The sequence below is a fragment of the Balaenoptera physalus genome (assembly GCF_965194825.1).
Source record: "Balaenoptera physalus genome assembly, chromosome: 14".
In the NCBI taxonomy this organism is placed as follows: Eukaryota; Metazoa; Chordata; class Mammalia; order Artiodactyla; family Balaenopteridae; genus Balaenoptera; species Balaenoptera physalus.
In genome coordinates this window covers 13,904,752-13,929,522 of record NC_138893.1, presented here as the reverse complement: position 1 = coordinate 13,929,522, position 24,771 = coordinate 13,904,752, and the positions used below count along the sequence as shown (strand labels likewise).

General features: G+C 55.5%; 1 protein-coding gene across 2 annotated transcripts in view; it reads left to right on the top strand.

Annotated features, from left to right (window-relative positions):
- Window positions 1-21,342, top strand: part of TRIM67 (tripartite motif containing 67) — a 51,481-nt gene extending 30,139 nt beyond the window's left edge. Inside the window, exons 2-10 of one of the 2 annotated variants that reach the window (XM_082422997.1) lie at window positions 6,669-6,764; window positions 8,364-8,486; window positions 9,473-9,583; window positions 11,342-11,501; window positions 13,566-13,711; window positions 16,550-16,688; window positions 17,779-18,082; window positions 19,894-20,056; window positions 21,204-21,342. In XM_082422997.1, the coding sequence (XP_082279123.1) occupies window positions 6,669-6,764; window positions 8,364-8,486; window positions 9,473-9,583; window positions 11,342-11,501; window positions 13,566-13,711; window positions 16,550-16,688; window positions 17,779-18,082; window positions 19,894-20,056; window positions 21,204-21,269 (1,308 nt within the window). In that variant the 3' untranslated portion in view covers window positions 21,270-21,342. The remainder of the gene's footprint in view (window positions 1-6,668; window positions 6,765-8,363; window positions 8,487-9,472; window positions 9,584-11,341; window positions 11,502-13,565; window positions 13,712-16,549; window positions 16,689-17,778; window positions 18,083-19,893; window positions 20,057-21,203) is intronic. The other variant, XM_082422998.1, reaches the window with a different exon arrangement.
- The last annotated feature ends 3,429 nt before the right edge of the window (window positions 21,343-24,771 follow it).

Genomic DNA, 24,771 nt, shown 5'->3' with positions numbered 1-24,771 from the left:
CAAGTGCTGGCAGTCATGGTAGCAGCCTCCATATGGAGGTTCTGGGGGTTGGAGGTGGCTTCAGTGCACAGAACAGAGCACTGGATTAGCGTCTGGAGACCCCCATTCAAACCCCCCGTCTCCTTACTGGCTCAGTGGCCAGAGACACAGGGAGCCAGTGGGACAGGAGCTGATCCTCTGAGCTGTTTTGCCTCAGGGCACCCCCCCCCCGAATCCGGGTCACATCCACTGAAGAGAGAGGCTGCTTGCATCGCCCCTGGATCCTAGTTCTCCTGCCAACAACCCTTTCTGCTTCTGGGGGGCCCTCAGCCTGGGACCCACAGTCTGCCATGGAAGGGGCCTGCCACCCGGCAAATACTCATCTGATCGCTCTCTAGGTAGACTTCTACCCGAGGCCCACCCTGCTCCGCTGGAGCCCTAGCATCAGTGCTTCACGCCCTGTGTGACACATCCTTTACAACCTGGACCCTTGGATGCGGGCAGACTGGGAAGGGGGTCCTGTAGGGCTGGGGTCTCACGCACCCGGTATGGGTCCGCGCCTCACCCCCTCCATGTGCCCCTCTCACCCCCCTCCTCCTGTCCCCAGCTGTGGTCCCTGTGGGTGGGGCAGTACTCTCTCACGCAGTCTCCAGCTTTGTCACTGCATCCGCTTCCGTAGTAAGGGCACCCAAGGCCCCCTGCCGTGTCGCTGAACCTCACTTTAGGCTGACCACCAGGATGGTCATATTTATCTTGGTGGCTGGCCTCTTGGCGAAGGGCTTTTCCAGCGCTTCAGCGGGGCTTTTGCAGCCGTTGGCAGGTGGATCAGGAAAGGGGAAGCAGACCTAGGTGGAGGAACCCTCTGGTCTTGCAGCAGACGCAGGGGGAGGGAGGGCGTCGGAGGTTCTGTCGAGTAGGACTAAACTGGGGCAGGATCCGTGCCAGCGGTTAACTAGAAACAGTTAATACTCAGAAGTCGTGAAAAGAGTTTTGATCCGCAGGGTAGGGTTGGACTGCCAGTGCCCAGGACCAGATGGGGCTTCATGCCCTAGAAATGGCGGGTCCAGAGTGGCCACATGGCCGTTTTAATTAAGCCCAGCGTGTAAGAGGATTGAGACGTGACTAGCTCGGGGCAGCTAGTCAGACAAAATCTAGAACAGAATCCATCCACTGACTGGATCTCTGCGGAGCACATTCTAGGTGTGAGGCCCACGCTGCCTGCACAGAGGTGCACAGGACAGGCTTGCAGGGCGGCCGACAGGACAGGGGAGCGGATGCATTTCCCCTGGGCTGCCCGTCTCAAGGAGAGTGAGACACACCCTGGAAGGAGTGCCAAGGGCACGTTCCATTTGGGGAAGGGAGCAAAGCATCAAGAGGAGGTGGCATTTGGCAGCCATGTCTAGATCCTTGGTGCCTAACTTCTGCACTTCTGCTGGGTAATCCTGATGTCAGAGAACAAAGACCAAGTTTAAAAGGAGGCAACTTGGGACTTCCCTGGTGACGCAGTGGTTAAGAATCCGCCTGCCAATGCAGGGGACATGGGTTCGATCCCTGGTCTGGTAAGATCCCACATGCCGCGGAGCAACTAAGCCCGCGAGCCGCAACTACTGAGCCCACATGCCACACCTACTGAAGCCCACGCGCCTAGAGCCCCTGCTCCGCAACAAGATAAGCCACCGCAGTGAAAAGCCCACACACCGCAACGAAGAGTAGCCCCCGCTCGCCGCAACTAGAGAAAGCCCGCGCGCAGCAATGAAGACCCAACGCAGCCACAGATTAATTAATTAATTAATTTTTAAAGATAAATAAGAGGAGACAACTTAGGGGCTTCTCCACAGAGTCTGTGGCAAACATGAGAATTATCTCTGAAAGGTGCTAGTTGGGTAATTTAGATAATTCATGTCTTAGTCTGTTTGGGCTGCTGTAAGCAAATCCCATAAAGCAACAGAGATTTCTTTCTCACAGTTCTGAAAGCTGGACATCCCAGATCCGGCTGCCGGCCAGCTTAGCTCCTGGTGAGGCTCTCTTCGGGCCTTGCGGACAGTCACCTTGTCACCGTGTCCTCACGGGGCCTCTCCTCGGTGCAGTGGGAGGAGAGAGGGAAGGAGCTCTCCCATGTCTTTTCTTTAAGGGCACTGATCCCATCATGGGGGCTCCGACTACGTGACCTAATTGCCTCCCAAAGGTCCCATCTCCTAATACCATCATACTGCAGGTTAAGCCTTCAACATATGGATTTGGGGAGGACACATTCAGTCCGTAACAACAACCCACATGTGATAGACCCAGACTGAACGATTAAGAGGATTTCGGGAAAGCTTGGGCTATATTTCTAAGCATAATAGTAAGAACTCGTATGAGGTAGGGGTTGTTATTCCCACCTATAGAACAAAGAGATGAAGAATCTTCCCAAGATGCACAGCTAATGAATGACAGAGCCAAGATTTGACTGTACTGGCCCAGAGCTCTCTTGCTTAATGCAGTATGAGGCCCTATAACGCCATCCAGAATGGGAGGGAAAAGGCAGAAATCTACCCCATGTACCCAGAAGCTACTCTTTCGGGATGCAGGCAAAGATGTGATGCTAGGTCAGGAAGCAGGTGGTTTGGCCCACTTGGAAATACATTTTTAAGCTGTCTGTCTAAACTTAGAGACACTGCAGCAATGTAGTTCTAACCTTAGAGGAATAAAAAGGCATAAAATACAATGTTTGATTCAAGTTAAAATCCATTCAGTCATTTAAAAAAATTTATCTTCAGTCTGGATATTTCCTTTCTTTCCAAGAGAATAGTATAACCAACATCCACAGAGACAGAACAACCCATTCTCATTTCTCAGACGGCAGGCTCTTCTCTCAGACCAGAAAGACACAATTTTCAGTGTCCCCTGCTGGCCCCTAGGTAGTCCCTGTGGAAAAGAGGAAGAGCATATTTCAAAAAACTGAAGCCAAATACAGTATGCCGTGAACCCATAACACGTTGCCAATAAGTGAACCACTTGTCCCTTGAGAAATGGTTTCCACCTTCGCCGCCGAAACCCTGACTCCTTTGCCACTAGAATAACCAGGTCCAGTTTCCACAGTGTTGTCACCTGGGCAAGGAGAGGTGTCTCGTGGCCACATCACACAGGAAGGAACTGGGGTCAAGAAAGGTTCAAGTGTGTGCTTGTCGGGACATCCCTCGACGGCGACTGGACCTCACATGGGTGTCCGGGCTCTTCCCGGCGACCAGCAGACCGGGCACAGGTCTTTGTGCAGGTGAGCATCCTGCTGGGCCGGGGCCGGACGGCGTCAAGAGAAAGCAGAGGGCAAGATCAAGGGCAAGTCTGGGGGGCCCGGAGCCGTGTCTACTGAGCTGTGAGATCATTCCCCTTTCAGCTGGGCGTTTGCCTAAGGTCCCTGGAGGCCTTCAAAGATCACTGTGTTCTGGGCTCCTTGCCAAGGTCCTGGGTCTACTTGCCAAGCAGGAAGCAGGTCCACAGGCCCTGGGGTGGGACGGGCCGCAGGGAGGCCGGGGCTGGCGGGGACAGAGCCCCGCTGGCTCCAGTTCCCCGGGTGGAGGGAAGGGGACTCTCACTAATGCAGCCTCTCGCCGGAAAAGGTGGTCGCCGTGGGGATGGATCTACAGGGACCCGTCTTACCTTAGCATCCGCTTCTAGTGGAGCAATTGCTTTGCTTTTTATTCAGCCAGTGAGCAGTTTTTGAGCCCCTGCTTTGTGCCAGTGCCTGGCTAGAAAGGCAAAGACAAAAAAGCAAAGTCCCCGCCATGAAGGATTGTATGGGTTCCTGGGAATCGGTCCCTCCTTGGGGAGGGAAGGGGTGCAGCCTCAGTGGGCCCTCTGCTCTGGGTGACTGTGGTGGGGAGGGAGGTGCCACTCTTTTCTGGGCGCCGATGACGGGCCCGAGGGATGCTGACCTCTCCGGCTCTTCCTGAGCACAGCCATCAGGGACAGGCTGAGCTTCCCGAGGACCTGGACCCCTCTAAGGGTGGGTGCAAAGATCTGTGCTACCCAGGGGCCTCCCTGCTGGTCCAGCGGTTAAGAATCTGCCTCCCGGTGCAGGGGACGCGGGTTCGATCCCCGGTCGGGGAACTAAGACCCCACGTGCCGCGGGGCAACTGAGCCCACGCGCCGCAACTAAGACCCAACGCGGCCAAATAAATCAATAAATATTAAAAATAAAAATTAAAAAAGGATCTGTGCTGCCCAGAACAGCAGCCGCTGGCCAAACGTGGTGGCCGAAGACTTTAAATAAAATTTAAATCCAGCCCCTCAGTTACATTAGCCACCTTTCAAGTGCTCAGAGCCGCCCAGGCTGGTGGCAGCTGTATTAGAGCAGACACAGAACGCTCTGCTGTTCCTGTAAGGTCTACTGGATGTTCCTCCTGCGTGGATAATTGCAACAGAAAGTGGTCCACGCCGGGTGCCTGTGGAGGGGGGGGGCCTACACCAGCTGAGGTGGGGGGCGTGGGGAAGCCAGTGGAAGAAGGAAGAGCTTCTCCGGAAGCCGCCTCTGCTGAGCCACACCTCGGGCTCCCAGCCGTCTCCCAGCAGGACAGAGCCCAGACCTCACCTTGACCTCACCTTGAACGTCGGAGACCCTGGTCTGAGGCCCCCTCCCTTCTCCCTGTGTCTCCTCCTCCACTCCGTGGCTATGTTTGTACCATCCAGTGGATCGCAAACTGCATCGGAACCCCCTGGAGAGCTTGTTAAAAGACGGATTCCTGGGCTTCACCCCCAGTTTCTGATCAGTAAGACTGGGCTGAGGCCAGAGAATTTGCGTTTCTAACAAATTCCTGGACGATGCTGGTGCCGTCAGTCCAAGAACCACACTTTGAAAACCATGGATATGGTCCAGAGAATCACATTCATTGATGCATTCATTCAACAAATATTTCTTTCATGCTGCCATGGGCATGGTGCTCTCTCTGCATGTGAGCAACCAGGCAAGGTCCCTGTTCTGCGGAGCCTGCATTTTCGGGAGGAGAGACAGACAGGAAACAAACCTGTGTTGGGTGGTGATGAACATTATGAAGAAGAATAAAGCAGGACAAAGGAAGAGGCCTCACTGACAGATCATATCTGAGCAGAGACCTAATGGAATATTACTCAGCCATAAAAAGGAATGAAATGGGGTCATTTGTAGAGATGTCGATGGACCTAGAGTCTGTCATACAGAGTGAGGTAAGTCAGAAAGAGAAAAACAAATATTGTATATTAACGCATATATGTGGAATCTAGAAAAAACGGTACAGATGAACCTATTTGCAGGGCAGGAATAGAGATGCAGACGTAGCGAACAGATGTGTGGACACAGTGGGGGAAGGGGAGGGTGGGACGAAGTGGGAGGTTTGACATAAATACACTACCATGTGTGAAATAGATAGCTAGTGGGAAGCTGCTGTATAGCACGGGAAGCTCAGCTCAGTGCTCTGTGATGACCTAGATGGGTGGGATGCGGGGTGGGAGGGAGGGAGGTCCCTGAGGGAGGGGAGATATATGTATACATATAGCTGATTCACTTCATTGTACGGCAGAAACAACACTGTAAAGCTATTATACTCCAATTAAAAAAAAAAAAAAGAAAGTGGAGAGCAGGTATGACCCAGCCTTTCTGGCCCCATTTTTGCTCTGCCCTCAGCTTTTTACTCTGAAACATGAGAGTCTTGTTAAAAATCAAGGGCACCGGGCTTCCCTGGTGGCGCAGTGGTTAAGAATCTGCCTGCCAGTGCAGGGGACACGGGTTCGAGCCCTGGTCTGGGAAGATCCCACATGCCTCAGAGCAACTGGGCCCGTGAGCCACAACTACTGAGCCTGCGCGTCTGGAACCTGTGCTCCGCAACAGGAGAGGCCGCGATAGTGAGAGGCCCGCGCACCGCGATGAAGAGTGGCCCCCACTCGCTGCAACTGGAGAAAGCCCTCACAGAAACGAAGACCCAACACAGCCAAAAAAAATAAAATTAATTAATTAATTAATTTTTAAAAAAAAATCAAGGGCACCAGTCTATTTAATAGCAAGATTTTGAAGACAAATTCGATGGTGTGTGTATGTGTTTCATTCAAAAGAAGCCTGAGGCTAAAGGCCGTAGATTTGACCCCAGCCTGCAGCTCTGCCTTTGGGTCCCAGCAACTGGGCAGGGTGAGGAATCTCTAGTGCTAAGGAGGAGGCCACCATCATCCCCTTCCGCATGATGCCTTGGGACCCCCCGGTCCATACGGCTCAGGCTCACTTCCAGGTCCCTTTCCTGCCCATCCCGCTCAGGCCAAAAGGCGCCTGTGCAGGGGTGGGGTGGGCAGAGTGTGGCCTGGCACCTGGGATTCCCTCGCACAAGTGTCTGAGTGTCCTACTGATGGGGGGTACAACTGCTACGGCGGGGAGGGGGCCAGACCCGGCCAAGGCTCTACTTGCCTTCTTGTCCTGGGTCCTGTCAGCCTGAACCAATTAGCTGAATGCTCCTTACTTCTACCCAGCTTTGGGGTCCAGACAGAAGAGTGTTGGTCAACCAACACTTTATCAACCATTGCTGGAAAAATAAGCACATGCTATAGAGTCCGGGAGTCAACAGCGGTCCCTTCATAAGTGAGGACGGTTCCTGGGTTCTACCCTCTTATAAACACAAGCCTTTATGATGAAGTGCAGACCAAGTGCCTTTAACACCTAATTTTCCTTTTCAACCTGTGGTATCTTTTAGGCCCAACTGTCTCAGGCCTTAAATGGAGTTTCCGATAAGGCAAAAGAAGCCAAGGAGTTTCTAGTTCAGCTGAAGAACATTCTGCAGCAGATCCAGGTGAGCATAGCTCCCGCTGGGAGGGGAGTCCGTGCAGGAGGTACGTGAAGCTTAGCAGAGGAAAGGAAAGGCCCCGTGGCAGGTGCTTTTCAGTGCTGAACGTGAGAAGGCCTAATTGTCCCACTGCACTGCCTCAGGTGTTGCAGACACCACCCACTCAATCCACTGACACCCCTGTGACACCTGATAGGAAAGGGATTTTGCATGAACTCAGAGACAATCCTAGGAAGAGAGCTGGGCAGAAATAATGCAGCACTCTGCGTGGCCACGTAGCCCTAGGCGGTATCTGTATACGGTGCTTTCGTACCAACACATCAAAATATAAAAGCATCATTTACTAAACAAATGTATTTACTGAGCACCATGCTGTGTCCCATACAAGCCCGACGCAGATCAATAAGGCACAGCCTCTGTCCCCAGGAGCTCTGTCTGTCGGGGAGAGAGCGTATAAATACATGCACGCGTGGAGGAACTGTCACACAGATCACGAACCGTAGAGCATTCCGGTGTCTGGATGGGAAAGAGGACTGAGGGCACTGAATTCTTAGCCAGCCAATAAAAACCATCCTTCCTAATAAGTGAAAGCACAGAATTCAGCCTCCAGGCATTTCCTGTCCTGGTTCTGATGTTTTCAGGGACACCGGAGGTATCCGTTTGATGGGGCTGCTGTAACAAGGTACCATCGACTGAGTGGCTTCCACAACAGTAACTTATTTTCTCATAGTTCTGGAGGCTGGAAGTCCAAGATCAAGGTGTTGGCAGAGGTGGTTTCTCCTGAGGTCTCTCTCCTTGGCGTGTAGACGGCCATCTTCTCCCTGTGTCCTCACACCGTCCTCCCTCTGTGTGTGTCTGTGTCCTGATCTCCTCTCGTAAGGACACCAGTCAGACTGGATCAGGGCCCAGCCTGAGGACCTCATTTAACTGACTTCTTTCAAGGCCCTGTCTCCAAACACAGTCCCATTCTGAGGTCATGGGGGGTAGGACTTCAAATAGGAACTTGGCGCAGGCGCGGGAGGGCTGAACACCATTGGCCCATGACACGAGGTCGGAAACCAGGCTGACCTGAGTGACGTTGAAAGATTTTTTTTTTTTTTTTTTTTTTTTTAGAACTGAGAGAGACAGATCCTACAGCAAGAACAGTGGGTTTTGTTTTACTGTTTTCTGATTAGAGAAAGCAAAAGTATGTTACAGAAATTTTGAAAAGTAGAGAATAAGAGACAGAAGTAAGAAAAGTTCACCAATATCTCAGCCCCTGAGGTGACCCCCTCACCACTGTGACATGTTGTTCCACTACTTTACACACACACATGCACGTACAGTGTGCGATTATGCTGCACACACTTGCAGCCGCTCTTCTTCTTCTCAGGTCTCTCTCATGAGCTTTTCCCATGACACTGAAAACCCTCACAAACCCTCATGGTTTGGATGACTCTGAGTATTCACTCCATTCTATAGATGTGCTGAGACGCATGTGTGCACTGTTTCCAGTCTAATAACGGGACAGCTCACGCCGGGGCGAGCCTGCTGGTGGGCCCCTGTGTGTCTGGTGCTGGCCGTGTTTCCGAGCGCCTTCTCGCTAAAGCTCTCTGCGTCCCGCAGGAGAACGGCCTGGACTACGAGGCCTGCCTGGTGGCCCAGTGCGACGCGCTGGTGGACGCGCTAACCCGGCAGAAGGCCAAGCTGCTCACCAAGGTCACCAAAGAGAGGGAACACAAGCTGAAGGTGGGTCCCTGCGGCCGACACCCTCGGTCCCATCGCGGCCTCCGAGACGAGCCTGGGGGAGCACGCAGCGTGGGCTCTGGGTCGGTGTTAGCTGAATGAGCGAACGAATGAATGAACAAATGAATGAATGAACGAACGAACGAACGAATGAACGAACGAATGAATGAACGAAAGAACGAATGAATGAACGAATGAATGAACAAACGAACGAATGAACGAACGAATGAATGAACGAACGAATGAATGAATGAATGGGGAGAGGAAAGGCTGAGCAAGTTGGCCCGGGACCTACTTACACTCGTGTCACTTCCCCTGAAGCAATCAGCACCCCTGCTCCCCCTCCAAAGCTGGAGGGAGATGCCTGAATCCTGCTGCTTTCCGTCAGAAGGCCACCTCTCCCATCTTCTCCCGGCCCCTGTTTTCTGTCGAAGGGACGCTGCCTGTTCTCATCTTGCAGAGCAGAGGTGGCCACGGCGGGAGGGGGAGGCTTCCCCTCACTCGGCACTGGGTCCCCGGGCCAGGCAGGTGCCCCGTGAACACCCCGCCTTGACAGAAACCACTCACCTCATTGTCTGGGCTCGATCTGCTCTACAGACATTTCCCAGCTGAATCAGAAAATGTTACTTTCAAGGAAAGAAGGAGTGAGTGTTGGGGATGATCTATGGTTTACACGCAAAGCAGCCGAGCCCCCTGAGTTTCCACCCAACGCGTGAGACTGGGGCACGGACCGGTCACCAGGAGGGCTTCAGAGGGTGCACGTTCTCTGCTTTTCTATCCAGAGTTCAGGAAGTTTGCCCTGTTGGGTGTGGTGACCCTGCTTGTTGGGAAGTGGGTCCATTTACCGCCCCCGTAAGGAGGGCGCGTGGAGCTCAGGAACAGAGCAGCAGCAGGGGAGGGGGCAAGGCAGCCGGGACCAATGCCGCTTGCCGCTGCAGCCGGCTGCTGTTCCTCGATGAGATGGTTACTAGGGATACTTCTCGTGGCAGATGGTTTGGGACCAGATCAACCACTGCACGCTGAAGCTGCGCCAGTCCACGGGGCTGATGGAGTACTGCCTGGAGGTCATCAAGGAGAACGACCCCTCCGGGTTTCTGCAGGTGAGCAGGCTGGGCATTGTTCCTCCCAATCCACTGCCATGCCCCAGACTAGCCGAGGTTCTAGGAAGGTCCCTCCCAGCGGCTTGGAGTTGAGCAGAATCTCCTGCGCTCAGCGATTCCAGAAGACCTAGGTTCTCATCTTGGCTCTGCATCTCACTAGCTGTGACCCTGGCTCTGTGTCATCCTTAAAGGAGGAGATCAAACATCATAATCTCTAGGGCTGAAATGCCGTGCTTTCGTGCCTCGACTTGAAACCTCAATTCAACATATTCCCCACAGATGAGAAAAGACAGTCTTTGCCAATCAAGCTGGAAAGATGGCACAGGGAGGAGTGAGTCAGCAGAATCCACATGACCAGATCCCTCAGGGTGCGGAGTCCGGCAGGTCTGGACACATGACCGCTGCCAGCCTTGCTGGGCATCCTTCCAGCAGCCAGTCTGACTCGGGGTCACGAGCACCTCTTGGGATCATGTCTGTGATTCGGACGGAAGCTGTGTCCTCCGTCTCTGGGGGACATGATGAATCTCCTGGATCGGTCCCCAGGAAGGGTGCATGGGGTCATGGCTCTACAGGGACACGTGCAAATGTCTGAATGAGCAGGGCTGTCCAGCAGAGGAGAACAGAGCTGTGGGTTTGATGCGGTGAGAGTTTGGAGCAGAAACTGCAGAACACCGTGGAGGAAACACAGTGGGAGGGAGGGAGCTTCACGCTCCTGGGGATGAAGGAGATGCTTTCAGACCCTGGGACAAGCCACTCGTATGTTTCACTTTGCAAAGTGCTAGATCTAGCAAAAGAGGTAGAGTGAAGACTGTCTTTGTATATTTTAAAAGTACTGGACTTCCCTAGTGGTCCGGTGGTTAGGACTCCGTGCTTCCACTGCAGGGGGCGTGGTTTTGATCCCTGGTCGGGGAAGATCCCGCATGACGCGCAGTACAGCCAAAATAAATAAATAAAGTAAAAAAATTCTTTTAAAAAGTATCATTTGCTTCACAAAAGGGTTTAGCCTAAAACAGCAAGTGCTTCTTTACATTTAACATGGCTAAGCTGTTAAAAGATGATCTCGATGAATGGATAAAGAAGATGTGGCACATATATACAATGGAATATTACTCAGCCATAAAAAGAAATGAAATGGAGGTATTTGTAGTGAGGTGGATGGAGTTAGAGTCTGTCATACAGAGTGAAGTAAGTCAGAAAGACAAAAACAAATACAGTATGCTAACACATATATATGGAATCTAAGGGGGAAAAAAAAGGTCATGAAGAACCTAGTGGCAAGATGGGAATAAAGACACAGACCTACTAGAGAATAGACTTGAGGATATGGGGAGGGGGAGGGGGAAGGGTAAGCTGGGACGAAGTGAGAGAGTGGCATGGACATATATACACTACCAAACGTACAATAGATAGCTAGTGGGAAGCAACCGCATAGCACAAGGAGATCAGCTCGGTGCTTTGTGACCACCTAGAGGGGTGGGAGGGAGGGAGATGCAAGAGGGAGGAGATATGGGGATATATGTATATGTATAACTGATTCACTTTGTTATAAAGCAGAAACTAACACACCATTGTAAAGCAATTATACTCCAATAAAGATGTAAAAAAAAAAAAAAAAAAGATGATCTCTGCCAGGGCTTGAGTGGGCGTGCTTAGCCACCGCAGCCCCCTGAGCCCACAAAGTCCCTGCCCCTTCCTTACCCCCTGCTACGTTATTTTCCCTTTGCACGCGGAAACCCTAAACTCTGTGCTTCCTTTAAGATCTCGGACGCCCTGATCAAGCGTGTCCAGGTGTCTCAAGAGCAGTGGGTCAAAGGTGCCCTGGAGCCCAAGGTGTCTGCAGAGTTTGAACTGACCTTGGACAGCGAGCCCCTGCTGCAGGCCATTCACCAGCTGGACTTCGTCCAGATGAAATGTAGGGGTGAGCCGTGGTCGGCCCAGTTCAGTTGATGCCTCTTCTGGAAGAGGCATCCACTCTGCGGCGCGGCTTAGGGCCATCAGAAGACCTGTGACACTGGTGTGACGCAGAGTGGGAGGGAGGGACTCCTGAGTCACAGACCTGGGTTCAGGTCCCAGCTCAGCCACCCTCGAGCTGGGTGACCTCTGTGGGTAGCACCCAGGCTGAGCCAGACTTTTCCCCTTTGTGAAAGGGGATCATTTGTTCATTCAGAGACACCTATCGAGTGTCTGCCACGTGCCAGGCACCATCCTAGGTGCTCAGGACACAGCCGTGAGCAAGTCTACAGACTCCCTCACTAGACTGAGCTGATATTTAGAGAAGGAAATAGATAACACATCGATAATATAATACAACAGAGAGTATAATGTAAACTGATAGTGGCAGGTGGGACAAACAAGGTGCCTTTTGAGAAGGGGGCATTAGTAGACATGGGTTGGGGGGGAAGGTATTTTGAGGTGAGGAGGAAAGAGATGTAATATAAGGGAAGAACATTCCAGAAGGCCGAGGGGTGGTGAGTGCAAAGGCCCCAAGGCAGGTATAAGTGTTCTATGTTCCAAGAAGAGCGAGAAGGTCAGAGGTGAGAGCAGACGGGAGAAGGTGGTGGATCGTAGCGGTGAGTTCAGAGACCCACGGGGGACACGAGCTAAGGGTTAAGTAAAGTTTGCATAACTTTCCCCAGGTTACAAAATTAGCAAGTGACGTCACCCTGCCTCTCCAGAGACATTAAGGGTACATTCAGGAGAGGGAATGAAGCTCTTTGGTTTTTTTTAGACCAATATATCCAAGGGCTGAGTGCCACACCTACAGAATCTGTGAACTCAGGAAAATCCTGACTTGCAAAATACGTGGCCATTTTTAAACCAGAGACACCCAGTCTCTTGTGCATCTCTGTGCTTTCTGCCATACTCAGTTTTCACCTCCCAATCTCACCTTCATAGAACTTATGATACACTTGACTCAAATCCCTAATTCCACGGACTGACTGCCCGATACTGTAAGATCGCCTCTCCTTCCGGCATCTAGTTCCCTGGGCCTTTAACATGCTTCCAAAGGTTTCAGTGGGTCTTTGCATTTTACCCTTCCCCGCCCCCGAGAGCACCTTCCCATTTGCACCTCAGGTGAGGTTTGGAAATGCCACCTGCCCCAGGTGTGAATGAGGCGTGGTGCTGGGAGCGGGAGGAGCCTAGCAGAGGTGGAGGCCTCTGGAAAGTCGGCGGCTTGGAGCTGCTCCCGAAGGGACAGGGATGGGGTGGTGGAATTCACAGAGGAAGCGGGAGAGCAAGCAGCAGAGCCCAGGGATGGAGAGAGGGCTCCTCCACGCTCATCACCCGAGGTCCGCCCGGGAACCAGGCTGCACCGAGCCAGCCCTCCGGGACAAAGGCAGGGGTGACACCCAACTAAACTGTCAACCGAATGTGGAAGATGGTGACCTAACATTTGGGCCCAAACTGAAATCTGTAGTTTTTCCAAAAACTAACGTTGCAGTTTTCCCTTTGGAAAATGTCAGCACGGACTATTTCTAAAACCTCTTGAGCCTGAACATAACTAGAGAATAAAAACATTCTCCCTATCTCACCTTAATAGAACTTATGATACACTTGACTCAAATCCCTAATTCCACGGACTGACTGCCCGATAATGTAAGATCGCCTCTCCTTCAGGGATCTAGTTCCCTGGGCCTTTAACATGCTTCCAGACAAAGGTTTCAATGGGTCTTTGCATTTTGCCCTTCCCCGCCCCCGAGAGCACCTTCCGGGCCCCAGGTGCGAGCTGCTTGCTGCCCTGTGCAGAGGGTCCGCAGAGGCCGGGCTGCAAGTCCTCCCCAGTTGCTCGTGGGGCCGAGTCAAAACCAGTGATTCTCAGTGGGCAGGTGGGCAGGGGGCAGCTCTTCCTCAGGGCTCTGGACCCAGAGGGGTGGAATGACGCAGGGTGGCCACCTTTCCTCCTGGGGTGCGGCCGGGTCCACGCGGCTGCCCTGTGCCCTGCAGGGGTCTGTGCACTAAAGCCCATCTGTCCCCACCACAGTGCCGCCCGTGCCCCTGCTGCAGCTGGAGAAGTGCTGCACCCGGAACAACAGCGTCACGCTGGCCTGGAGGACGCCGCCCTTCACCCACAGCACCGTGGACGGCTACATCCTGGAGCTGGACGACGGAGACGGGGGCCAGTTCCGGGTGAGGCCCCACTGCTTGCCGGGGGGAACTCGCGCTGTCCCAGCCTCTGCACCAGCCCGGGGGGCTGCCCTTAGCTCTGATGCCACCAGCGAGGGCATCAGCCCCCAGGACACAGAGCCAGTGGGCCTGGGCTCACGGGACGTGGGGCTTCCCTACCGAGGGCTGGGTCTGGGCAGGCAGAGGCGGCGGCCACAGAAAGTTCTGGATGGTTTTTCTGTGAAGACTGACACAGGTCGGAGGCCAAGGTAGAGCTCCGAAAAGGTGTCCCCCGCAGTACCCACTTTCCAGTCGGCCCAGCAGCGCGGTGGTATCTGGTCAGCACCCTCCCACCCAGCACCCCAAAGCCACTCCCCACCCCCTCGAGGTTCCTTCACACCTGCCTTGCCCGGTTCAGTGCTTAGTTCACCTGGCAAGGTGCCCCTCGTGGGAAGACACCTGAGAAATGTTTGTTGGGTTGGGGTGACCGTCTACATTCATGTCCCCAGTGATGAAGTCTGTGCGGACAGTAAATATCCTTAGTGAGTCACAAGTGCATCTTCTAGTCTCGGCCCGTGGTAGCAAACCTGGATGGCTCCCCACCCAAGCCAGCCCCCTAACACATCTCTACCGTGAGACGTCACACAGTGAAGTTCAGGCTCCCGTCCAGCTGTTGTGTTGACAGGAACACCAGGGAGCACAAACTCTGGGTCTGCTGAGAGCTCCACCTTTCTGTTCCCGAGAGCCTAAATAAAGACTCGTTCTAACAAACCAGCGCAGTCATAACAACTCTCATACTTCTTCTCCTGGGAAATGGCACCCATTCAATGTCTCTTGCCAACGGTCAATATTCTCTTTGTTTCCCTCAACTGGATTGATGCCTATGTCTTTTCTTTTCTTTGTTTCAAGAATTTCGGAGTTGGGGAAATCACTGCAGTACTCCCTTGGGAATAATTGAGTCCCTAGGGATATGGGCTCTTGAGTGAGAAACTGAGGTTGCTTTGGCCAGGAATAGCAGGTCATACACCGGGTCCAGAACCTCAGCCGTTCTGGTCGTGCAAATGAGCTAGGAACTGACAGAGCTCCCTGACTAACCAGAAACCAGGAGGAGAGCTTATGGTTTTGAAATGGGAAGAAAGAGGAGACTTTGAGATATTAAAAGAAGCAGCCAGTACTTCCCTGGTGGCACAGCGGTTAAGAATCCGCCTGCCAATGCAGGGGACACAGGTTCGAGCCCTGATCCAGGAAGATCCCACATGCTGTGGAGCAACTAAGCCCTCTAGAGCCCACGAGCCACAACTGCTGAGCCCACGTGCCACAGCTACTGAAGCCCACGTGCCACAACTACTGAAGCCGCACGCCTAGAGCCCATGCTCCGCAACAAGAGAAGCCACGGCAATGAGAAGCCCGCGCACTGCAACCAAGAGTAGCCCCACTCGCCACAACTAGAGAAAGCCCGCACGCAGCAACGAAGACCCAACGCAACCAAAAATAAATATAAAATAAATAAATAAATCTTTAAAAAATAAAAATAAAAGAAGCAGCCACAGGGCTCAGCTGAAGATGGCTTCTCCCCTTTGAAGCATGACCACTAACAAAAGCTCCACCCAATGGCTGGAATTTATGAGAAACCATGTGTTATAGTGGGAAAAGTGTGGACGCTGAATGCAGACAGACCTGGATTTGAACGCTGGCTTCTAAATGGATTAACTGTGATCTTGGGCAAGTTGCCTACCTTCTCTGAGTATCCTTGTGAATAAAATAACGAAAATAATAGCAATGTCCCAGGGTTGTATGAGGATTAAGATGTCTTATACAGGGACTTTCCTGGCGGTCCAGTGGGTAAGACTCCGTGCTCCCAGTGCAGGGGTCCCAGGTTCAATCCCTAGATCCTGCATGCATGCCGCAACTAAGAAGTCCGCAGGCCACAATGAAGATCCTGCGTGCCGCAACTAAGACCCTGGTGCAGCCAAAATAATAATAACATAAATAAACATTTTTTTAAAAGATGCCTTATACAATGCCTGGCACACAGCTATTATTATCAATAACTTGGAAAAACAAATGAAGAGAAACACCCCTGAGTAACCAAGCAGGAAAGATGTTTTAGACAAACTAAGCTGAATGTAATGACATAGGTGAGGTGTAAGGCTCTGCATTTGGGGGAAGTTAATAGGACAGAGTAAGTTTGAAGTAAACGGGAAACAAAGTAAATGTTCTAGAAAAGGATCTTTGGGGTCCGATGCAGAAATGTCCCACCCTCTGGGGAGGCCAGGAAAAAAGCAGCTCCAGGAGTCCCAAGGAGTAGGAAGATGGCAGCCTCAGCGGTGGGAGAAGCGGGGAAGGAGGTGGAACGCCCATCTTACTCCAGAAATGGCCAAATCAACTTGAACCACCTGCGCCTGGCCACGCCCTTCCTCCATCTGCTTTTTCCCATCATGTGTCATGACCCTTCCCTTTCAAATATCTTTTGTTTTGTTTATTTAGATGCTTAGCCCATGTTTTCTAACTTAATTTTCCACTGGAAACCAATAATCTCCTCTTGCTCCAACCGAGAAGGAAGTGGGGTTTTCTGCAGCCCCACTCCCGGGCTCCGGAGTCCCGTCCGTCCGGCCTCTCCTCTGTGGAGGCAGGACTGTCTCGGGCAGCATCCCGGCTACTGCACCTCATACCTTCACAGGAGAGGGCCCATCAGCCAGTAGGAAGGGTTTGTGTCCAACCTGGACGTGGCCTGAGACTCGGCCACCACGTGTCCAAAATCTCTTTATTAATAACTCCGTTGGGATGTTGACGTCACCGTGTGGCTAAGAGAAATTTTCCACATAACGGAGATGCCTGACGAGCCATCTGGGTCTCTTCCAGGAGGTATACGTCGGCAAGGAGACCCTGTGCACCATCGACGGCCTTCACTTCAACAGCACCTACAATGCCAGGGTCAAGGCTTTCAACTCCTCTGGCGTCGGGCCCTACAGTAAGACCGTCGTCCTGCAGACGTCCGACGGTGAGCCCTGGGGTGTCTCGGGGGAAACAGATTCAGGCCCAACCCACATTTCATCCCACAGATGGGCAGACAAGGGAAATCTGTGAGCTGCTCCTGAGGGAGCGTGAGGGAGTGGAGGAAAGAGGTGAGTCTGTGTCTTCCAGCCCCGCCCCTGCTCCGCTCACCTGGCTCCATGCCTTACCTCCCTGCCCCCCCAGCCACGAAGGAAAGAGACACTCCTTCTCCCCATTTGCTGGAGCTGGGAAGGGAGGCTAGGAGTTGAGAGGCACAGGGAGGCTAAACTCCCACTTCCGAGGGGCTGAGAGCGGGTAGGACGGTCCCAGAGAAGAGAAGGCACGTGGCTGCCAGGGAGGAACCTACCCCTCGAATACCCAGCGCGAGGGCTCAGATCTGAGGCGTGCCCGCCGCGCTTCATCCTTTCGGGTTTCAGGCCACAAGAGCACGTCGACATTCCGCGGGATTTTGATCATCTGAGTCCTTAGCATCGAGGGATGATGTAGGGGTCCCAGGATGGTGCCTGCCCTGTGTTCAGTGTCACTGTTTATCCCAGCACATCCTCTGACCGCCCTGAGGAACACGTGACAGCCTGGGCTGTCCCCCAGGGACGGGAGCAGATGATGCTTTTCGCCCCGGGATGGGTTCACCAGCTGGGTGCCCACGGGGGGCCCTCACCTGCCAGCGGGCTGTGAAGCGGAGCCTGGAGCTTGGGCCTTTGGTGACCTCACTTCACCCCTCTGCATCTCAAATCCCCCACCCATGAGGTAGGGTCTGGATATCTACTCCCCCTCACTCTTAACAGTGCCCGAAGTGTGCAGAAGGGGCTTAGAAACCAAGATTCCACGAAAGCATGTAGACTGGGGGCCTGAATGTCTGTGTTCCTTGGCGAGGTTGGGTTCATGGGATTGGGATCTTGGATGAATACAGAGGAGGGAATGTGAGTGTGAGTGTGTGTCTGTGTGTGTGTGAATCGCACAGGGAAAGACACTCGACACCGGGTGCCCGCTTCCTGAGAGATGCCGGTGAGTCTGTGTCTCCGAGCCCAGGTCACAGGCTGCCACTCACCCTGCCCCTCTCGCCCCTTCCTTTCCAGTGGCCTGGTTCACGTTTGACCCCAACTCTGGGCACCGGGACATCATTTTATCCAATGACAACCAGACGGCCACCTGCAGCAGCTACGATGACCGGGTGGTGCTGGGCACGGCAGCCTTCTCCAAGGGCGTGCACTACTGGGAACTGCACGTGGACCGCTATGACAACCACCCGGACCCCGCCTTCGGGGTGGCCCGGGCCAGCGTGGTCAAGGACACGATGCTGGGCAAGGACGACAAGGCCTGGGCCATGTACGTGGACAGCAAGCGCAGCTGGTTCATGCACTGCAGCTCCCACACCAACAGGTGCGCGAGCCCCCAGCCTCCCCGTCGCGGCGCTTAGGGCTGAGGGAGGAGCTCCCGCACCAACAGGTGCGCGAGCCCCCGGCCTCCCCGTCGCGGGGCTTAGGGCTGAGGGTCCTCCTGCTCTTCCCACGTTCCGGGGTCGGGATGGCGGGCAGTGTCTTCGGCCACTTTGGCGTCCAGCTTCCAGGGAGAAGCGAGCGCTGGCCCGCAGCGCAGAGGGGGGAATTGGACAGAGTCTAGAGCAGAGCAGAGCCAGCGGGTGTGCAGGCCGCCCCTCGGCTCTGGTTCTCCTCCGGCCTCGGCTCTGCCTTCCTCCACACCCGTCAGCCCAGCAGGGCTGTGAATCAGCCTGGCGGGAGGTGCGGCACCCTTGGGGCACTCCTTGCTGGTGGCTCTGTCCCGGGCACCCCCAGCACTGCCTCACCCTGAGCCCAGCCCTGGCAGTGGTGTCACCAGGCTGGACACGGGAAACTCCCATGCTGGGGGGACGGGCCCTCTGGGGCTGCCCTGGCCAAGGAACCCACAAGTGGAGGGCTGTGACCCTCGGAGCTGCCTCCTTGCTGTGGGGTTTCCTTCCCAGTCTGCTGAGGGCCTTCTCCCCAGCGGGGAGAGGCGAAGGGCCCCGAGAGGCCGACCTCTCTGCACGCCAGCGCTGGGCAAGGTCAGCTCTGGGGGCTCTCGGTGCTCTGGGCCCATCTGCAGCTCCTGCAAATGGCCCCAGGGGTCCTGGTCTGGGGCAGGGACTTGCCTGAGGATCCTCGGGGGGGTGGGGGATGGAGGCCGATCGGACCCCTCCCATCTGCCTTTTCATTGGCAGTGGCCGTCTCTCCAGAGGCAGCTCTGCGCGGGCGCTGCGGGCTGCCTGCTCACGGACCGCGCAGGGGCCGAGGCCAGGCCCACCAGCTCCGCCTCTACTTGCTTAGGCCACGCAGGCGCCCAGATACACTGGGACGGGCGTAACAAGAGGGGGCAGGTGCGGAGCTTTCTCTTCGTGCCCCATGCTGTGGGAAGCCCCTGGCTCCTACGATTCCATCTGGGCCCCGGGAAAGTGCGAGTGTGATCGCCATTTTGCACATTATGAGATTGAGGCTTAAGGTTGATGCCCAAGTCACAGGGCTCATTAGAGGCGGTGTCGGGGTTTAACTCAGGATGCCGGCTCCAGTTCCGGGGGGCAGGGGCGAGGCGGAGCGGACGGGGGTGGGCCGGGGGACCCCGGGGGAGGCTGCCGCTTGGGCGGGACTCACGCCGGTGCCTCAGGCGGGTCACTACCGCCACCTGGTGGTCAGCATCTGAACAGCACCAACAGGCCCGCTGCCAGTCCCTTCCCCACCGGCGGGTTCCTGCCCTGGGCCCCGGCTCACCCTCCGGGAAACCTGCCCTCTGAAAACACCCAGCGAGCGCTCCTCGCCGTTTCCCGTGCTCCCAGCCCACCATCAGCCTCCCGCTGACCAGCTCATGCCCAGTCAGGAAAGGACAAGGATGGTTTGGTGATCCGAGCAGAGCAGCCAGTGTCAAGGCCGGCCGACCTCAGCCCCAGCCACGGGACGGGACGGGACGGTCCGACGGCCGCCTGGTGCTGCCCGCCTAAGGACCGGCCCCGCCCGGTGGAGGCGAATCCCAGCCACCACGAAACGGAGCGTCGCAGCAGGTGCCAGGAGCGTCACGACGCACGCCCTGTGCCCCGCCGCGGGTCACCGTGGGGCGGCCAGCGCCCTGCCCCGCCGCGGGGGCTGTGTTTCTAGGCGAGGGTATCCCCAGCATCCTTTCGGTAATCTCCCGTCCTCACCTACGTGCCGGGCTCCTCTTCCCAGGACGGAAGGCGGCGTGTGCAAGGGGGCCACCGTGGGCGTGCTGCTGGACCTGAACGAGCACACCCTGACCTTCTTCATCAACGGGCAGCAGCAGGGCCCTACGGCCTTCAGCCACGTGGACGGGGTCTTCATGCCGGCCCTCAGCCTCAACCGCAACGTGCAGGTACCACGCGCCCTCCGGGCCGGGGCCCGTCTGCCGCCCCCCGGCCCCGGCCCCGCTGCCCGTGGGCCTCCAAAGTGCGCCGGGCAAAGGGGGCTCTAAAGGAGACGCCCGCGGTGCCGCCCAGGCAGGGAGCTTACCTACCGGCCCACCTGGGCATCCCCTGGAGACGCTCCTCTCCAGCATGATGTTTACTTGCTTGTCCGCTTGAAACGAGCAGAGGCTCTAGGTGGCGGCTTCGGGGCGGGGTGCGAAGGGGGCGGGTGACAGGCAGGGTGGAGAGGGCCAGGGAGGGAGAAGGAGGGAGGCACGTCCTGCTTCCATGTTCTGGGAGAGAGGAAGGTCGGTGCCCCTGCCCGGCGTGGGCCCCCATGGCCCGGGGTGTGCTGGGCCTCCACGTGGCTTTCCCCCGAGAGGAGAGACTGAACTGAGGCGGGACCTCTCCTAAGGGTTCCCTCTCACCCTCCCTGCCCCTCTGGCTCCTGCGTGAAGCAGGCAGCCCCTCAGGGCCGGGCCCAGTCCTGGGGGCTGGGGAGGTACCGCCGGCCCAGGAGGCCCGACACACACAGAGGCAAAATGGGAGCCCGGTGAGGGTGTGAGGGAAGCTTGGAGGGCAGCGTGGAACAGGGTGCCAGCCTTTGTTTCTGGCACGCTGCTCCTCCCCCCGGGAGGTATATGGGGTGGGGGGGCAGAGGCCTGCTTCGTGGTGCCCACTCACCCTGAATACTGTCACTTATTGATTGATTTGTACGTCCAGTCCTTGCAAAAGGGCTTTGGGGCAGCCTGAAATATGGGCTGCTCTTCCACAGGGTTAATAGAACAGATGTAGGAAAGAGGGCCATGGAAAGAAAGCAGAAACGAGTATAAACCCAGAGCCCCAGTCCCCCGACTGTAAAAGAGCGTCAGCCTCGCCAGGGCTCCTGGCAGCTGGGGCGGTGTGAGGAAGGAGGCAAAGACCAGCCCCTCGGGGCAGACTCCTGGGCCGGATGTTAGTGAGGCCGAGCATGATAAACAGACTCGACAGCGCGGAGAAGGCGGGCTGCTGCCCGTGGGGACCCCGGAGCAGAGGCCGGCGCAGCTGCTGAGCTCTCGGCGCTCAGGGTTCACGGGCGGCAGCTCCTGCCCTCGCTCACCGCACCTTCTTTTCCAGGTCACCCTGCACACGGGATTGGAAGTGCCAACCAACCTGGGGCGGCCAAAGCTGTCAGGCAACTAGCCTCCCAGGCCCTGCTCTGCACGGCTGTCCCTCACTGCACTCACATAACCCCGAGGGCAGCACAGCCACAACTTGGGTGCAACCCAGCAGCCATTGAGCATCTTAGAGACCCGCTTTCTTTGGGGGACGGAGAATGATCTGCAGGCTGTGCTCACTGCGGCCCCTGTCGGTGGTGAACACGGCTGTGTGTTTCCCCTCATTCCACCCGCTGTCGCAAATACGAAGAGGGACCTTTCTCAAGGGAGCAAGGAAGCGTTCGGGGTTTCATTTTGTTTCCTGCCTTCCGATTTCAAAGTTTGTCTTTTGCGGGGGCAAGAGGAGAGCAGGCTCTGAGACGTGAATCCTGAGAGCGGGAGGCAGAGGGACGCTCGGGAATCTCGTGGCCTCAGCATCAAGTCTTTGCTGGACTCTGCTCCTTCAGAGAGCCAAGGGTGTAGGTTCCCATCTTTGCCAGGAAACGTTGTTATCCTTTAGCTTTTCGGTTCTGGAGACTTCAGTACGTTATGCCACTTGCAGACCTAATCCAGGGTGGATAGAGAGGGATGTTAATCATTCATCATGATCTTTGCCGCTCTCGTTGAACTGTTGAGAACTTTTTAGAATAGTTTCCTTAGGTCCTTCATTAATCCACCAACCTCTCTCTCTGTCTCTGTCTCTCTCTCTCTCTTTCACACACACACACACACACCAGTCTGCTACAATTCATTCACTCAGTTCTTAAACACAAAAGAAAACACTGGAATCTGAATCACTATGTGATGAGTCTCCACGTGGTGATGGCTTTTTTCAGGAGCTGACTCCCCACGAAGTTAGCTGCAAACCTGAGTTACTCTTCCGAGCTCGGAGGCTCTCAGACTCACGAGCGTATGAGATGGGAGACCCTGGGGAAGTCACTCATACTCAGTCCACCTTCACTTTGAGACCATCTACTGTCAACGTGAAAGCATCATGAGAGCAAGAAGTGGCCCCGATGGCAGGGGAGGCTCTGCCCTGACGGGGCGGGCAGGACTCTGCAGAAGGCAGGAAACAGATGACAACATCGTGTTCCTGGTCTCCCTGCTAGCCCGCCAGCCTGGGTGTGCAGAGCCCACGTGCCCAGGGTGGGGCTCTGGGGTAAGCCCTCCCCTGCCTGCTGGGAACGCTAACCTTCTGCCTTGAGTCCGCGTCTCAGAAAGAGCCCGCCGCAGGGTCTGAGCCCAGAGCGGCCGCCATCCTGGCCCCGGAGCCCCTCCCCCTCCTCCCCCGTCTCTTCTTCCTTGTCCTCCACCGCCTCCATCTCCAACTGGTAGTACGCCTTTCTCTCTCCTTTTTAAAAGAATATATTTTATCAAGCGTTATTTTTGAGGTCGAGGGGTAACTTGTCTATTTGCTGGATTGGATTTTTATAAAACTTAGCCCGGAAACCGGCACCAACTGTGTTTACTCAGTTCTACCTGCTTGTTTAGACACTGCACTTGCTTTCCGAGTCAGCCCGGCCAGTGCTGTGCAAATCCTACCCTCTATTCAGCAGATCCGACAATCCTACCTCAAGCCCCCGCTCCCGGACGGAAGGCTGCCTGTCTGGCTGCGCCCGCAGGGGTGGCCTGAGAGGCCGGCTGCCCCGCGTCTGCAGGAGCCGCCTGGTGCTGTGTTCAAGCCCCGGCCGCCCAGGTCCTGCCAACCACCTGCTCGGTGCGGTCGAGGTCTTCCCCCGTCCTCCTCGTCCGGCGGGTGGTTCCCAGGGCACCCCGAGGTGCTCCGCATCCCGACCCAAAGCCCCGGCCGGAGCCCAGCAGGTGATGCGCACGGCCCGGCGCCCTGGCTGCCAGGTCCCCATCCGCCCAGCCGCCTGTCCCGTCTCCGCTGCCACTGCCCTTCCGTCTCACTCCTGGGCCACGGCCCCGGTGGCCTCGGCTTGGAGGGTGCGGAAGGTTCCTGAAGGTCGGAGGAACCAGAGGAGGCACAGCCTTCCCGGGGCTGAGGGAGCCAGATGCGTCGGCTTTGGGAAATGTCTTTTGGGAAAGATGAGCTCGTGGGACCGGCCGGCGGAAGTGGCTCTTTTCACTGGAGTCTGGGTGAAAGGCTGGGGAGCTCCCAGAATCATGGAAGCCGGGTGACCATGTGGCCCTGGACCTGCATCTTTGGGGAGGAGCTCCTGGACATCAGTCTGGACTTGGTACCAGCCTCGGGAGAGCCAGCACCTAGGTCAGAGGGAGATGGGAAAGGGAGACAGGAGGCCTCTTTAGGGAGAACGTGACCTGCGGCTCAGAGAGAAGCCACCGGGACTCTCTCCCCATGGCCACGGCGGCCCAGAGGGGCTGTGAGTGCGGAACCGGTGAGCACGTGCCTTTCCCAGCTCCTCCAGGGGCCCAGAAGCAATACGGCTGACACTGGGGACCGCGTCAGGCTGTCCTACAGCCACCTCTCCTGTCCTCAGCACAAAACACCTTCTAGGAACCAGAACGGACCTCAGGGAGAAGGCAGGTCCGTGCTGCGCACTTGTGCTCTCGAGGAACCAGCAGACTGAAGAAGGGACTCGTCAACAACTCATGGCCTTGGGTCACCCTCTCGAGAGGCCTGGGATTCAGAGTAGAAGCGACAGGTCACGGGCTTCTCATCTGCCATCGAATTCCCCGTTCCTTTACAATGCGGTCACATGTTTGTACATAAAAATGAGATCAAGATGATGCTTTGGTCGGGCTGGCTGACGGATACCTTGGTATTCCTCTATCAAGCGGTCTCGGTGAGAAAGGAATTCAAAGTCATTTAAAGTGTCAAGTTCCACTACATTGTAAATAACGCACCCCCCGGCAACGTAGTTCTGCAGTTTGTTCTTTGCTAGTGAGCCAGTCTGGTCCAAGTGTATGCCTTTCCTTTTAGAATTAATCTCTTTAAAAATTATCCAATAGCATTTCACTGCATAACATCCTAGCTCCTAATTCAAAGCAAGGTAAGACATTACACACAGCCCGGCTTCCCCCTGTCCTGTTTGGGAAAACAACGATTCCAATTAAAGCGGGCATCCGTCATCCTGACCCACGAAGTGACTCACCTAAAAACTATAAAACTGTAGATAGTTATAGGCTGAGCCTTCAGCCCTATACGTACGTATCTGTAGTTTCGACAGCAACCTCAGGCGCCCTGTGGCCCGCCGACACTGGGGAGGGTCATGCTTACGGCGCGAGGCTGGGCAGAACAGGGGTTCAGAGAGCGATGGGGACACACCCCTCCTCCTTGCTCTTAGCGCCCAGGACTGCCCCACGTCTCTGGTGCCCCTGCCCTCTGCCTACCAGAGCGCTCAGGAAACGACCAGGACGCAGGATCTATGTGTGCTTCTTCCAGGGATATTTGCTTTTAAGCCTTAATTCTAGTTGCAACCGAAAGGCTTGGTCCCCTGAGAAGGCGGGTTTCAGAGCAGGCGAGCAGGCCGCTCGTACAGGAAGCTGCCGCTGGTCCCAGGGCGCCTGCTGGCTGTGAGGTCGGGAGCATGGATACAGCCCCAGGGGACTCAGCCTGCGAATGC